The 16,804-nt window shown below is 42.5% G+C and overlaps 1 protein-coding gene and 2 long non-coding RNA genes across 4 annotated transcripts in view; 1 reads left to right on the top strand and 2 right to left on the bottom strand.

The window, feature by feature from the left end:
* LOC147755421 (uncharacterized) overlaps window positions 1–16,804 on the bottom strand; it is a 53,168-nt gene that overhangs the window by 23,507 nt on the left and 12,857 nt on the right. The window lies entirely within an intron of this gene.
* alpha-Catr (alpha-catenin related) overlaps window positions 1–16,804 on the top strand; it is a 121,401-nt gene that overhangs the window by 94,210 nt on the left and 10,387 nt on the right. For both annotated transcript variants that reach the window (XM_086990690.1, XM_086990691.1), the window contains 2 exons: window positions 2,417–2,730; window positions 3,184–3,341. In XM_086990690.1, the coding sequence (XP_086846816.1) occupies window positions 2,417–2,730; window positions 3,184–3,341 (472 nt within the window). The remainder of the gene's footprint in view (window positions 1–2,416; window positions 2,731–3,183; window positions 3,342–16,804) is intronic.
* LOC147755422 (uncharacterized) lies at window positions 4,477–5,846 on the bottom strand. Its single transcript, XR_015328859.1, has 2 exons — window positions 5,808–5,846; window positions 4,477–5,313 (listed from the first exon to the last, which is right to left on the bottom strand). It is a non-coding gene; the product is annotated as an uncharacterized LOC147755422 (long non-coding RNA).

Genomic DNA, 16,804 nt, shown 5'->3' with positions numbered 1-16,804 from the left:
TTTAACTAAGTATAAATAGGAACCGAGCATAAATAGCTCGAATGAAGAGATAGTGTTGACAGTCAGTAATCTTGAGTTAGAAAAAAAAAAACACTCCAGCTTGGTTACTGTCCATGTTAAGTTGATAAACACACACACACATATAATCCTTAGTTAAGTAAAACTTGTCCACACGACTGCTGACAGCTGTCCAGCATATTAAAATTGTTCCAGATGGCTCTAATTCAATTGGCTATTTAGTCAGGTTCTATTATATCGTTATGACAACGCTTTGGTACAGGAAATTCCATTGATTAGTGTGCGTTTTTTTCATGTTTTTACTTCGCCAACATCTACAAGATTTGTCGCACCGAATGTTCCTGATGCGTAAGAAACGACGAGTCTAAAAGCAAAGTCGGCCTTCCCTTTCATAATTTGGTTTGTTTCACAGCCGCATACAGGCCCCAATTAAGCCATTGCCAATATAAACAATAATGTAGTAGGTCGTAACTTATAACTAGTACATAAGAACTACCATTACTGGTTTATTTGCACCATACGGATATTTCTGTCGTTACCCTCACTACCTTTACGAAGACTATAGACCCATGTATGTACGGTGTATAGCATCCTGCATAAGACCCGAATTCTAGCAACCTCTGGGGACTAGGGGAAGTGGAACGCCGACACGACTAATAGAACTTAACATAACACTATAACCAGGGGCTAATTCTGCTATCAATACTACGACTATTAATATATTTTATAGCCTAACACACTCAATACTCGAAGTACACGTACTAATGCCCCTGGACATACTCCAGGAGCACTACTGCTGAGCTTTCAAGCCGCTTTCTTTTGTATGTACGCCCACCACCCTCACAGCCGAAAACTTGGATTGATTTCTTTGTCTTATATATATATATATATATATATATATATATTTTGCTAAAAAAAAGGCAAGGTGGAACATTTTAAGTCAGTAGAAACCGAGATGAACAATGGCTAATTATATAGTCGCTAGCCATGCATTGTGCATAGTTAAATCTAAAAAATTTCTAAGTTATCTAAGAACTATTTAATTTGTCGTCGTAAACTTAAATTACTAGCCAAAACTGTATAAGGAAATATCACATTATGGAATCCTAATGTTTTCCGTGAATTCGGTCTAAAGGAACAGCTATCTTAGCGATTTTTGTTACATGTGATATTCCTGAATATCATGTCGTTTCAATATAACCAGATTCGCTACGATTACCGCTTTTAAACCTCTTACAGGCTCGTTTCAAATGATCTTTTCACAATTTTGCATGTCCTTTCTTAAGATTTTTAGCACGAGTGAGCGAGTTGACGCTGTCGTGTCGGGACTCTCGCTACAAGCTCATCGCAGCCAACCTTGTACTAATCGGCCTACCTGAGTCGATGTACAATTTTGTTGGAGGATGCATGGGCCTTCTTCAAACACTTTAATTACCCCCGATTACACAACAGTTTGTAAAACACACAGATAAACTTCTTTAGTAACATGTTCGCTTTTCTGGAAAAAGTATGGCGGCATAACGTCCTATTTGCTGGATACCGCACTCAGAGCATAAACTTCAATCGAAAATTTGCTTTTTTTAAGAAGCTTATCGTCTGGGTCCTCGAAGGCAGCGATTATTTCTGCAAATAATCTTTGCATCGAAAATAAAAAAAATCTGTTTTCAGCAAAAAAATCGCAGACGATCTCTTGGTTTATTAATTAAAGAATCGAGTAGCAAGTAACATTAATTAAGTTAAAATAACATTAATCAAATCTTCTGGTTTTACTGTCGCCAGAGGGTACCTGTCTGACCTTTATCTGAGACCTTTATTAGCCTTTCATTATATAGCGGCTCACTTTGATCGTATTCCTTTACTAACGCCCTTATCGAAACAAAAGTGTTATTAGAAATGCATTTTTAAGCGACAGCGATAAACTTTTAAATCTGCATTGTTCTATTTTTCACGCGGATTTTTCGTTGTCCTTTGCTAAAACCTGTTTTCGTTCCATCTGCGGTCGCATATTCATTGGCATTGCGGTGCGTTATTGATTTAAAGTGGCCAAAAGATTTATAATATCCGTAGGGATTTCTCTAGCGCATAGTTGATCTTTATTCAAACTGCAAACTTAACTGGCTTTCGTCTGGTATTAAGACTAGCAAATCAGCGCGTGTCTGCTACGGCTAAAATTTATTCCAATATAGACGACATAGTACAGGAGGCTCTTGTTGATTTGCGGATTTTCACTTTATATCTTTTTACTTTAAGAGATCGAAAATAAAGATTATTAAACTGTCAAGTGAGTCTTGTCCTATTCCCTACATATATTAAGGAAGAATACATATATACACACCACAAGTTTCTGTAAAATGAAAAAAGTTGATAAACTGCCGGTTTTTTTCCCTCTTCGTTATAGGTTTAGATGGTGGAGATGTGGGGGGCGGTGAGGCCGGAGTGACGGGAGGCAAGATCTGCGCGGGCAACTTGGACGCGGAGGACAAGTTGGGCGCCGCCGAAAATGACATGGAGGCGACGACGGAGAAGTGGCCACCAAATGAAAATGACATTGTGAAAAGAGCAAAAACCATAGCTGAGATGGCACAGTCGATGTATCTGTTCACCAAGGGAGAGGGCGATCTCAAGACCACTCAGGACCTCTTCACACAAGCAGAGTTCTTCGCTGAGGAAGCGAACAAATCGTACAAAGTAGTGAGGCAGTTCTCATTTCAGGTTTGTGTTTAGGATGGTTATATACATGGAGACGATTGTTATCTGTATCCGGATTAGGTGAAGCAGACGCTTTTCATGATAATTTCCGTATGTTTCGAAAATAACTTTTGAAAAAATTCTGTAAAAAAGAAACCGATTTTTATCAAATTTAATATTAGGCATTGAATTCTGGACGCGCATACGAAAAATAATGGTCGTGTAAACTCAACAGTGTTTTTTTTTTATTTCCACAGCGAGTCAACAAAGAGCAAATTGATGCACCTTCATTATAGACAAAACGGCTTTAAACTTGAATATATCTATATGTCAAGGGAGAGAGAGAGACCTTTGATGGCTTCCATGAGTGACTTCGCATCACTAGCACATGCAATTCCCCTTATCGTTATCCTTCTCTACATCTAATCGCTTTTTTTTTTTGTTATACCTCCTTTCTTCCATATACTCATTCAATAGGTACCTAGCGGGCAGCAGAAAAACGAACTCCTGGAGCTCCTCGATAAGGTGCCGGCCTTCGTCCAGCAGATTCAGTTTACAGTGAAAACACCGACGGTGGGCAAGGCTGCCACCTACACTAAGGTCGACGTGGTTATTCAGCAGACGAAGAGTCTCATGTATGTTATCTCTCGAGTGGTCACCACGTGCCTAGTGTGCGCCACCCGATATAATCTCGATTTCCGTGGTGATGGAGGTGGTAGAGGAGGTCTTTCCGGCAGTGCCGAAGACAACTACGGTTCATCCGACTACAGCTCGGGCTTTGTGGACAGCCTCGGAGGCCGAGGCGGAGGACAGGGGGGACAAGGTCTTGGTGGTGGAGGGTCCGCGGACACGAATATATGACAGTTGGGTATGGGTCCCCGCAATAGGGGGCCCAAGGGGCAGGGAGATGGCCGCCGAACTCGCGTGTCTTTTTTACTCTTTTAGGGTCAAAATCCAAGCGAGACTAGAGTGTTGTACGGACGCTTGGCTTCCTTGAGTCGCTGACGCCGGCCCGCCCTCTATCCTGGCGGTGCATTGGTTGTTTAGCCGCGAAACAAGCGCCACCGCTCGTCCTTTGGTCTTGGCTGCCCCTCGGGACTGCCGCTGCGTCAGTCGAATGCTACTACGATCACTATACTCTACTAATAACGCTACGAATCCTCAATGACACCCTACCATCACGTACTTTACTAGGTACTCGTACCACAACAATCAATTGCAGCGACTACTACTGCGCCTACTTTAACTACCACTTCGGAGAAAAATCTATACATGATTGTGCTATTACCCAGTTTGTGGGGTACACTGAGTAGGTGACTAATGCTCACGTATAAACGTCACTTAAGTATGTGTGTGAGTGTGTGTGTGTGAGTGCGTGCGTGTGTGTATATATATATAAACACAGTCGACCATGATGTTTATCTACCTACATCAGCGTATAAACTTATGTCTGTTGTGTACGCCAGTATTATGTATGCATGTCAGCGCTGCCGTGCTGGACCTCGGATGAGCTTCCTCCCTAAAGCCATTAAAGTTGTTAAAGCTTTTTGGTAAGGGCGAGATTTCCGTTTGGACCAGCGGTAACGGGAGCAGCAGCTACAGCTAATCATATATTCTCATGTGTACACCGTTCTAATCCAACACACTGGATCCTTATTGCGCTCAATGCGCATTTACCATCACAATGCCAAGGCATTATTTCCTGACACACGTGTGTAACAAACAAACAAGCGTAGTAAAAGTAATATTAATAATAAAACATCAACAAAATGCAAGAACAGAAAGTACGCGTTATTATTATCCGAAAAAAGCGATCACGTGCAGACCAGACAGGAAGAATGATACCGACCGTGCACCGAAGTCTACGCGACAAAGTTCCGCATGTCAATTCCTTCATACAAATACAAGCACCACTGATTAGTGACCAGCCATTATAACTCACTTGAGACGACCAGCTGCACAGTGCAGCAATATTTCGCGTGCAGATAGTCTTCGTTCACCGAACTTTAGACAAACATAAACAACTTCGTGCACACTTGTACTTTTTACCCCTATCCCGTGCGACTCAGACCTCAATTATAATAGGGCAACAGGATGCCGACCGAGAGCCCTGGTCCTAATCGGTGCTGTGGAAAGCCAGTCCCCATGCTCAGTGCTACCCGCGCAGATCTCGTATGACCTCTGCCTAGCACGACGTTTGTGAGATGCATCCCCGATACATTTCCACGTCTCTAGAGGTGTTTAATTGGCGTCTGCACGGCGAGCGTCTGCTATCCGGGACGACTTGGCGCGCCGTTGCTGGTCAGGGAGCTCGGAGCGGAGATCGACTGACGCGGTCGCATAAGAGGATCGTTCCAGGCGGATTTTGGCCCTGTCTCCGAAAATATCTTCGAGAGACACTTTCAACACTACCTGACTCTGACTATCGGAGCCGGGACGCTGAGCTGTGTACTCTATTCGCAGAATACCTTTTACACTCACAAATTCTCGAATTGTGGTATCGGTATTTTTTCGCACCACGATGTCGAGTATGGATATCCCAACGTCAACGATGCTTGACAGCTTGCAGGAAAGCTCACCCATTCCGCAGAGTGCTTTGAACACAAACTGTAAACATTGGAAATAATGACAAACAATGACATAAGGAATGAAATTATAGGTACTGCACAGTGTAGGTATATTGACTGGTAAAAAGTTTAAGGAATGTTTTAAGTTGGTATCAAAATTGGAACTTATCCGTTTGGTAAACTATGAATATGCTTAATTAAAAAAACGTGTGTGTGTGTGTATTTTGTGAAACCCACCTGGGACGGTTGATGGCTAATGTTTGTAGGAGCCGAAAATCTACAGTCTTGTACGGAATTTAACAATGGGTTCAATACAGACTCGCCTATTTAGCCTTTTCTAATATTGTTCTCTGCGAATAGCTCAGCTTTCCTCACAGCGCTACCCATTCACCGACCACAGCTAGCTACGTTTTCCGAATGCACGCTAAATGCCATACGGGAATAAATCAATTACTGAATAACAAAAAAAATAACAGATTTTAGCCGTTTAGGCTAAAAAACAAACCGTTTGTATCTATAGCATACTGCACGTACCCACAGACGGATTTACAGATGTGCCCGCGTGCTCTTTATGCATGTAAGGGAAATACGACAAAAAAAGAAGCCAAAGTAAGGACTCTACAAACGTATGGGACAGATGTCATTTATATTGCCTTAGACACGATACCAACAGTGTCAATGGCATGTAAAGATAAGCCACAAACATATCTTATGTATAACATTATATAAATACTATACTGTCTGTATATATATACGAAATAATCGATGATGTTTGCTATTACCAGCAGCACCATATTCGAACACGTTACATACAATTATTGGACGATAGCGATGGTACTTGAAGCTCTACGACGCAAAACAGAGCAAACAAAACCAAATCCGAAAATCACAAAACCCAAAAAATGCCTAGACACACTCAGCGCCTATTTCGGCTTTAATAACTCAGAGCAGCACAGCATTCGCCGCAACAACAATAACAACAACAGCAACAATGACCAGCAAAGATGACAACAAAACATAAAGTAGCTGACATTAACGAAAAAAATGATCGCAAATGTAGGAACATCGGTTTAGCACCTCAACAGCAGCTATAAAAACAAACCAGCCGATAAACAAGCGACTCTAGCAACGAAAAGGCAAAGCGATTTCCTATTCGTGATGATTAAAGGTACATTTACGACGGAACTATAAAAACAGTGGAAAAATACGAGCAGCGATAGCATTGCTTTGCACTGCACAAAGAACCACTGTCCGACCAAAAGCAACGACTGAACGAACCAGATGCAGCTCTAACACCAAGCCACGGGAAAGCTTAAGCACCAGCCGCCGCAGACAGCAGGCAAACAGACCCAGCCATCAACAAAAATAGGAAACAAGGTAAAGCCAAGATGGCGGCAGTAGCAGCAGCAGGCGTTACCGATCATCGATCATATGACGAACGGGCGACAGTTCGAAGATCGTTGAGCCTTCATCTGAGCTCTCGTATTGCCAACCATCATAAGCTCCGATTGTGTCAACCGCAACTGCCGACACTGCCTGTCGCTTGCATGATAACCGTGACAGATCATGTCAAGGCCCTTCAAGATAGTTCGTGATGTGCACACGATGCGGAAGGGGGCAAGACAGGCTTGGCAGCCAATGGTTCCGGCACAACAACAGAACAACCAAGGAAAGCATCCGCCACAACACATCCAGTTTCTCTTCTGGCCCCTTACACCTACTCTAACTAATTAACTACAACAAACTAGTACACGAACAAGGATTGTACGTTGTACTCATAACATCTTAATTACAGCTCTATAACAATCACTGATTACCGCTAACTATTGCTACCACCGTACACACCAGCAATACCCGCCGCTACATATATTCACACATGAAAGCATGCTGCCCTTTTACGTGCTATTGATCTAGCACTAAAATCACCCGCCCTCCGAAGTAGAGTTTGTTTTTCCCCATCTTTCAACATGTCTCCGATTACTAGCCAAAAGCAGATTTGCAGAGTACCAAATTTCCAGATTACCAGCATTAAACGGACCGTTTCACTTACGAAACGACGCGAAAGGAGCAAAAAACAGGTTAACAACGTTCGAACTACACCTTCAAATGAAATACAGACCGATGTAATAACGGCAATGACGGTGTGATTCAAGATCAATAGAGCTTGATCAACGAGTAAACCAAGAACGAAATAAAGAAACCCAACAAAATCAGATCCTCACAGAATGCCAACGATAACAACAACAAACGCAGCAGCTTACGTGCAACGAACGGAAAACGAAGACGCCATAAGGCATTAAGTATACACACTCCCAAATGTACTACAGGAATAACATGCTCAGGCAATCTCGCATAACAACTAACGTTTAAGTCAAGGGGCCAAATCACTTCCCAACCTCTTCTATCACTTTATACCACTGCTACAACCCTATTCCTATCCACAACTATTCCAATTGTCTTCAATCTGCCAACACTTTATCGAAGTACTCCACGCTACAAATAATAGCTGCTAGAAGCTTGTCTCTATAATCGAAGTTTGTTCGTATTTTTCTTCCTTTCCTTTATCAACCCCCATAGAAAGAGAAAACTGCGATAATATGGTTTGTAGCATAGCATGGCATAGCAGAACAGGCGCTATCTGGCCTCGTTGAAGATCATCATCGTTTATGCTACGACGAGCGCAGGTTCTGATCTTCCGATAAGTAACTCCGAATTCGTCTTAGACCTAAGCGTATTTTCTGCGTGCCGCAGCTACACAGATAAACATTGATTTTACTTCAATTTCTCAACGTTCTCCTTTCTGCTAAACTATTCCGCCTTGGCGTTCATACCTTACTTTCTAGCGCTCGATTTTATTTAGTGGCACCGCAAGATGTCTCCCAATATAGCAATGCACCGCATGAAGGATAGCAAAAGTATGAGACGGCGAAAGAAATGGGCGAAATGCATTGAGATGTAGAGGCGTTCCATACTCATTTCGCCGTTCTCAGATGGGGGAAAATTGATCCTTTGGACCGATCAAAACCAATTAACCGACGCCAGACTCAATGCCATATTGCTCTTTTTCAACGATTTCATCCCAATTTTCTGGCCAACCAGCGTTGACCGGGGAGGACGGTATATTTTCTCGTCTCGAATGAAGCAGAAATGCGAAACTAAATAAGTTAACGAAAAAGCTATTGTCAGATAGATGTCAAGGGACGTTGGCGGGTGTTCGTGATGACCAGCGTTTCGCTGCACCGAGGTGCTAGTCCTCTTAGCTGTTTTGAAGTCCTCCCCTGGTCGTGTGAAAAGGGCGTACGCCTAGTCACATGCACCCATCAGCGATTCAGCTTGCAGCCGGCAATGCAAAATATTCGAGCTTGCAGTAAACACCGCGCACACCCTTCGCAGACACGACAGATTGACAACACATTGTCGATTGTCCACAAGGAAACACCAATGCGAAGCAAGCCAAGACAATAAGTACGAGATCGACGAAATCATCCAATGATGACCAACTTGATGCTAAACGGACCCACAGCACACCGCACCATGAATGAAGTCGAAGCTTCAAATGGAAGAAATCATCAACAAAAACTGACAAGCCAGCTGATCAGCTGCTAGACGTTTGCCGCCGAGATTCTTCTACTAAACCTCTGATAATGATATCGGGCATACGATTAACTTGGCTGATTGTTACGATAGATATATCGACTACTACATTGTATCCATTCGGAACTAATTGGCAGATACCTATGAAATGGCCTTTTTGGATAGACAAAATGATCACTGTCGAATGTCAGTCAGACTGAAGTTATCGCCGGAAACGCATAACGGCATCGATACCAACTTGTAACACATCTAATATCTAATGGAAGGGTCAGTTTAATTAATGATGCAAAATGAGTATCTGTAACCCTTAACAGATTTCTTTGTACATTCGTACTTCACCATTGCTATCAGGCATTTAATACTACCGAATAAATGGACATAAAAACCAGGAACGCTCATGCGCGCATGAGCACACTCATACCGGTCGATGACTAGATGCCGTTACGTAATTGTCCATCTTGCTTAAAATCGTCGTGCAAGGTCAGGCCGAAAGAAACCTTTTTTTCTATGAGCTTTCGCACATGATGTGTGTTGTCGCCTATGTGTTGGTACGCAGCAGAAATGCGATCCTGGTTATTAAAAAAAAAAACAAAAAAAAAAAAAAAAAACATGTGCAAGAACTAACAGGAAAGGATCAAAATCGACAGGAATGGAAAATGCGATACATATATCACATGAACGATACAATTACGATCGGAGTATTCCTCACATCTACTGCTGATATAACTAAACAGAGGGAAGCAGTGAGATGGGACGACCAATCGTGAACTATGCCGAAGTTTTTTAACTACCCTTTACGGCCGTAAAGCCTGCCGTAGAACGGCAAAAGATGGCTAAATGTGAACTAACTTTAATGAATATAAATAAACTAATTGCAACTCATCGGCGATGCTGCACGTCCGCGACCTAACGGCGTGCATGGACCATTTCGTATCTCGGTACGTGGCCCCCTAGCACACCAAAGACTCGGCAACACCATGCGGTACTATTTAATAGTCGATGAAAAAACGCGAGGAGTTCGCTTTCGTTATTATGGAGGGCTACGGCCGAGATCACCAGAACAACTTTGTTTCGCGCACTTTTGCAGCCGCTTAATATCCCTACCCCATAGGCAATTGACATGCATTATTATTACGACTCAGCTGCTAGGCAACCTGCACTGATGCGGTAAAGGCATAACACAATGATAAACAAAAAATTATGACAAATGGCTTTATGAAGAGTACATACATAAAAACAACAGGCGTCCTTCATCAGTATGTATAAACAACTAATGCATTTAACATATACGGTTCTACGCGTAAATATCACTCACAGCGCGCCTACGGACATCGACGCTTGCTAGTCATCATAGCTGGGCTTTAACTGTGTGAAAATAAGGAAAATCGTTGATCACATACCACATAAAATGAAGGTGCCACAGATGCTATACGATACAATGTACGCCAGTCATTACCACCCTAACAACTAACAGCCAGCAGCCATATCGCAAATTGACAAATATCATCACACGATAAACAACCTGTCAGCTAAATAAGCCAAGCAACCGAATCCTCAACTAGGGCTCATGTTTAGGCGACCCACTAATTTGAAAGGTGTCAGAGATGACAGGCGTCTTCCGTTCAAGAGTCATAGAATACTTCAGTGCGTAACGACGAGCCTGCCAAATCTCTGTTCGGATCAAGGTGGTACCTTGTTCATGACGCCAGAGACGATTGTTCGGTTGACTTCTCGGTGCGATCTTCTCAAATCAGCCATCCGACGAAGTTTATCTTCAGCCATATGCCAGCAGCTTCTATCTATCTACTTCTACACAAAAATACTCAACTAACCACACTAACTATTGAACGCTACGTACAACTATTAACCAACGCAAAAACAGCGACTATGACAGGTTCTTACCTGTCCATTACCGATCAAAAAACCAAAAAGACAAGCATTCAACCATATGCCAACCGTTAAGACTATATTCGTTGTTACTAAAGCGTATCTTCCAGCCACAAGAAATAATACGTCACTGTACATACGGACATCAACTCAAGAAAACGTTCAACTAACTACGTCGAACTTAAGAACCAGCAGCAGCAGCAACAACAACAACATGCTTTACAGAATGAAGAAAGTTCGTAAATAAGTGCTATAATAATAATAACAGTAATAATAAAAACACACGATACGACGCATCGCTGGCACAGTCAGCGAAACTGAGCCAGACAAAATGACGAAACGTTATTCACAAAGGACAGCATCTCTCATCATCACAAAGGACTACGCAAACAATCAGCAACAATATACCGCCACGGAATATTATAATAGTTAGTAATCATTATCCATACGTACACTGTACAAACGAGTGCCATCCAGGACAGACGACTCGCGTCGTAGATCTGCCGAGACAAGGCGAGAACGTCTACCCAAACAGATATTCACTGAATAGTTTTTGTTATAACTGTATTGCTTTGTCCTACGAAATCGCAACACAGACTCGACAATACTTGCTAACCTAGTTGGAAGACAAAGGTGATGGCAGATCTTCGCTTCTTCAGCGGGAAGGTTTGAGTAACAGTGGGCAAAGTACAGGAACGACAGACGAAGCAAATGACCTCAGGAAGATTGCACAGAGAGCACGATCATACGAGAACTCTTTCTAGCTCCTAATAATTTCAACACTGGGCTTTAAGTTCCAGTATTTGTGGGCAGAATTTTTTCTCGTTCAGATAGAGCTTTGGAAGAGAAGCCGAAGACACTAAGCAAACGAGCGCGACAGCGCCACACGATCCGAGGTCCGACTTATTCTTGATTAGGATACACAACTCGTATAAGGAAAAACCGAAACCTAATACTTTATTGGCGCCAGTTCCCTATCAATATATAATACAACTGTCGACTCTTATCTAGAATGTGCCACCTAAATCGATAAACAAACGACATACACACACAAACAAGATCTCTAGAGACAACGTATATCTAACCTCTAAAAATTCTGTCGAGGAGTAAACATGCCTTGTACAGCAACGCAGGCCGATCGCAGCTCCTCTTGGCTGTAAACAGCTAACTAAGACGCTGAAGCACAAAAGACAAACAGCCATGCCGTGAAACTCAAGTAAAAAAAACCGTTATTTACAAGCCATCTATTAATCTCAGCATCACCTCATCCTATAGCAATACCACACACAGGAGCGGTATACAAGCAACAATCAAAATCAATTCATCGATCGTAATAAGGGTGACGATGACGATTTCAAAGTTAATCAATGTATTGTAAAATCAAGACAGAAACTCGAAAAGATGGGCAATGTATTTTCGCTAGAATCGGAAGAATAACTCGTCAGGCTATAGCAGCGGAAACCTATCAACACTTCACCGATACTATATCTATTAATACTGCTTCTTCTATGTACATATATTATCATTATAAGATAATAATGATACGTTCACGAATCACCATGAATGAATAAGTGAACGAGGAGAATCTATTGAGATGATCGATCGCACCCACGGACTGAAACGGAGGGAAATGCAGAAAAACGTTATTCGATAAGCCAACGAAATTAAACAATGTTTAACTACCCCGTTCCAATTGTCACTATTCGTGAAAACCAGGAACAGACGTCGTCCCGTGAGGCTTTGTACAACAACGTCACAACGATTGCTGTGCGTATGACGAAAAAGAATTTTTCGCACTTTAGCAAATATTAACCGCAATATCAGATAATAACAATCTGAATTCAATAACGAGTCTTACTGTCCCTGTTCAGAGATACGACACAACAACAGCCTAGGAAGAGCAGACGAACTCACAGCACAGCATTATGAAAACCGAAAGAAAAACGATAAGGCCATCACAAAAACACTAGCGCCATCATGTGATTACGCGTTCGTAAAAGAATGGTAAAACCAGTAACGAGTGAACCTCTTGTCCCGTTAACTGTCTCTGTCTCCTCGATGAAGACCTCAGGGAGCATGGGCCGTCACGTCGCCACTGGTAATTATCAATACTCTTCGAGGAATGAGGGCGTCTAAAGCTCCTGACGCGCAAGAACTTCCTTGGCCCCCAATGGTAGGACGCTGGCGTTCGGTGCCTCTAAAGCTATCACGTAGAACAATTCACTCAGCCCAACGTTGTGGATAACTCTGCGACAGAACTGACATAGAACTAGTATAAATCGATACAACAAACGACTGATGCATATATGGCCTTACAGATGTAAGTGCTTCACTTTTAAGCAAGCAATTACGTCTATCATATCAGAGTGAACTAGATGGCTACCTGCTATTTAGCAAGTGGACAATATGGTTCCGAACGATTACATTGAAGATCATCCCGCGTTCGAGGCACTCTGCAACGCATATATGCCACTAATTACTGAATCGACAACATAAAGCTACTATGGAGAATTATAGAAAATTATCATAACAGGCAATGAATAGGAATTGTGACTGCCGCCCTGGCTAGACTACTTGAATCTGCCTGGAAGAGAACTAAACGATTCCGCCAGCCGTTTAAACAGCAAGGTACTACATAAACTAGTCACTTGGTTCGACCTTGTTGCCATCGAGCCCCTCGTGAACAGCGATTCCAACAGCTACACTATAGGGAATAACACCGAAAAACAACAAAACATCTAGGATACGAGTTGAGAAGTAGAATACAAATCAAGTGCACAATATAGGTGACATATTAAGCAAATGTTCGCGCTAGACAACGGCAGCTGTTGAGAACTTTGAACGTGACAAACGAGACCTGGTCGTATAATGGTCCTCTCTCTCAACGTTTCTAACCGCTGATGTGTCAAATGTGATCTTCGAGTGAACTGCGTTAGGCAGTGTGAGAGATAGAAGAATCCACGCACTATTGACGGCATACACATAAACACACATTAAGTATATCGTTCCTTGAGCTTGAGAGTGAACCCTACAGCGGAGGTGGCCGTTATGTGCATATATACATAATAAACTATACAAAATATAAGTAATAATACACAGACACACATATATGTGTAATCATATACAGACAGATAAATAGATAAATGAGTGCCTATCTCACCGTTGCCGCGAATATGTTGTATGCGATTAAAAAACAGTGTAACAAGTAGAAATGGGAAAACATACGGGAGGGAACACCTGTTGTAATGGCCTCGTTGTCAGGAGGCGTGATCGAAACTTGGCAGAGGTCTTGCCCTGAAGTCCGGGCAGCCTACTCTTACATGAGTCTCTCTCACTAGTCTATGCAACCCCTCTACGACCTATAAGCTAACAATCGCATGCGTACTATAGTATGCAACGAGTGTGGATATGCTGGACACATAAAACTGATGTACATAGGTTGTTCAGAGCGTTCGAGTAACGGAACAGGCAGCAGAGCAAAGACAACGGATGCATGAAGGCCGCGAGCCAGCCTTCTCGAGCGAGTTCGAGGTCCGTCCTTTGCACTGTCTGCAAAGATGGTACGATAAGCGACCTGACAATAGTGCGTGCCATTCAGACTTGTTGCACGGTAGCAGAGCTAAAGACGTCCACAGGAACTGCAGCGTTGTCAGATGGACGCGAAGTTAAGCATCAGCGTAGAGGCTGGTTCATGGGGCTAAGAACTAGACTCAATAAAGTCACATGAAGGCATCCCGTTTCCGCTATTGGCGAAAGCCGCACACAAGGGGGCGGCTATACGCATTGAGCGCGTAGTACGTAGACGAAAACGGCATATTATGAAAAAAAGCACAGCCAGCTCCCAAGAAATGCGTAGGTACAAAGCAAACTGGCGCGGCGGTGCTACGCCACTCCGAGGTTAGTGACACACAGCGCAGTGATCATGAAGTACAAGGTGATGCCAGCTCAGGGAGCCGCTGAGTCACCTGACGATGCGCTGTTGGATGCGTGACATAAGAGAAAACTAGCATCTTTCTCAAGAGAGAATGATGGGTAAAAAAGAATACCGTGAGAACGGAAATTCACTAATTCGCGTCGTTTAGCGAGGAGGTCTCTAGCAGAAGCGCTCAGAAAATGCCGTTCTTGCCCGGAATAGGAACATCCGATAGCACGATGGCCACCGCCGCAGTAGGACAATGTGGTTGTAACATTGCGAGAAGTAATGATAATACGAACACGAACCACCATTGACTTCCAGTGCTACCACATCTCTACCGTCTACTGTTCATAGTAGTGTTAACATAACGACTGCTCTATTCGAGTCCTAACACACAGACCACTCTATTCTATTCTATATCATCGAAAACATTAAAGCTAGAATAATGACATGGAAGTAGATTCATCCCTCACCGATGTCAATGAATCATACAGAGGAAACCTGTGCAAGTTAAACGACGAGCTTGAACCCAGCGACGTTCCGCAGCTCCACACCACTTTTGGTAGCAAATATATATAATAACTCTAATGGAAAAGTAATGTGACTCAGTCTTCGCTATTCCAGAAGGACAAACACGAGTCCGACTGAACCGGAAGCATATATAATGTGAAAAAACAACCTAGATAATAATGGTGTTCTATATGTAGTTAAACAAACTACAGCTAGGGAGAGAAAACGATGACACAATATTGGGTCGGTTGACTGAATGAGACACGCTATTATAATAGCGAAAAGTAAAGAATGGATAAAAATCTAGTACATGCAAGAGAGACAGCATGGTATATACTACGACTATAGCCTACTGATGACGAAACTAACACAAGCTACAACTGATGCGTATGGAGAAAGGTTCTCGTACCGCGCATGTTTATTCTACGAATATAATTTGCGCCTGACAATCGATGGAAATTGCTTCTACGGAACGCTATTGTTACAGTATCGCATAGGGTCTCTACTTCAATACCTATGATGCACGAACGCATAAAATAATTATGCAGAAAAATGTATACAAACAAACACGAAACGTGTCGTCGTCGTCGTCGTCGTCGTCGTCGTCGTCATCATCATCATCACTAATGCTATTTTATAGCTACGATTAAATAGTGTCAATGAGGAAATTAAAGGACAGGACATATGAAGAGGTACTCCTCAATCAACAAAAACATACAAACAAAACAGAGCTAGAGGATAGGCTTGACAATATCAAATAGCTATCACTTCTTCTAATTATAATAATTACGTAGATATGATCGACAGCATTATTATGAACCGTACCCCTAATGTTTTCCGTGTCTACTTTTGAACGATTCGCATCCACGCGCCGGAGGCAACACAAAAGTTGACTATGATCGCACTGCTACGAACTTTCTTTGAGAGAGCTAACCGTGTGCGTCACACGTACGGATTTAAAAACGGTAACGGCAAAATGGTTTCAATAGCAGATGAAATCGTTTTGACCGAAAACTATAGAAAAAAAAAAAAAATAGATTTGGGAATCGTATCGCCTCGCCATTTGTGCTGGCAACGAAAAATGTAACGTACCAGCGTCAGGAAACTCAATGACGCTACATCATATACCTAGACGGTACAATCAGCAGTTCTTTTGGGCTGAAACACCGATGACATCAACCACTGACCTAGGGAAACTAATACCCAATGCTAATCGTCACACCTTCGAACCCAGTACAGTATCAGCGATACATTTGATGCTGACTAACGTGGCAGGAGATCGCCAAAGAGCAAAGTCAAAGCCAGATAAATAAGCCATATGGTGTAGCATATATTAATATAAGCACGAAATACCTACATATGCCCTATACTAAACTCCCTGGAATATTCCATATGTGCAACTCTCGGTTGCAACACCTCGACAATAATATTGCGGCTAAGACACGATAGAACCCTCTTGAGAATCTACTCATGTTCAAAGAGCTGTACTCGCTAAGCACTGAACATATTCGAGCTCGCATTCAAGTAGGCCAAACAGGACAACTAAAAAATCCTTTAACTACATGCACGCTTATTGCATGTAAGCAGGGCGCATATCAATCATGGCGCAGCTCTAACCATATAT

The sequence above is a fragment of the Varroa destructor genome, unplaced genomic scaffold (genome assembly GCF_002443255.2).
Source record: "Varroa destructor unplaced genomic scaffold, Vdes_3.0 BEIS01000005.1, whole genome shotgun sequence".
Taxonomy (NCBI): Eukaryota; Metazoa; Arthropoda; class Arachnida; order Mesostigmata; family Varroidae; genus Varroa; species Varroa destructor.
This window is presented reverse-complemented; position numbering and strand designations above follow the sequence as displayed.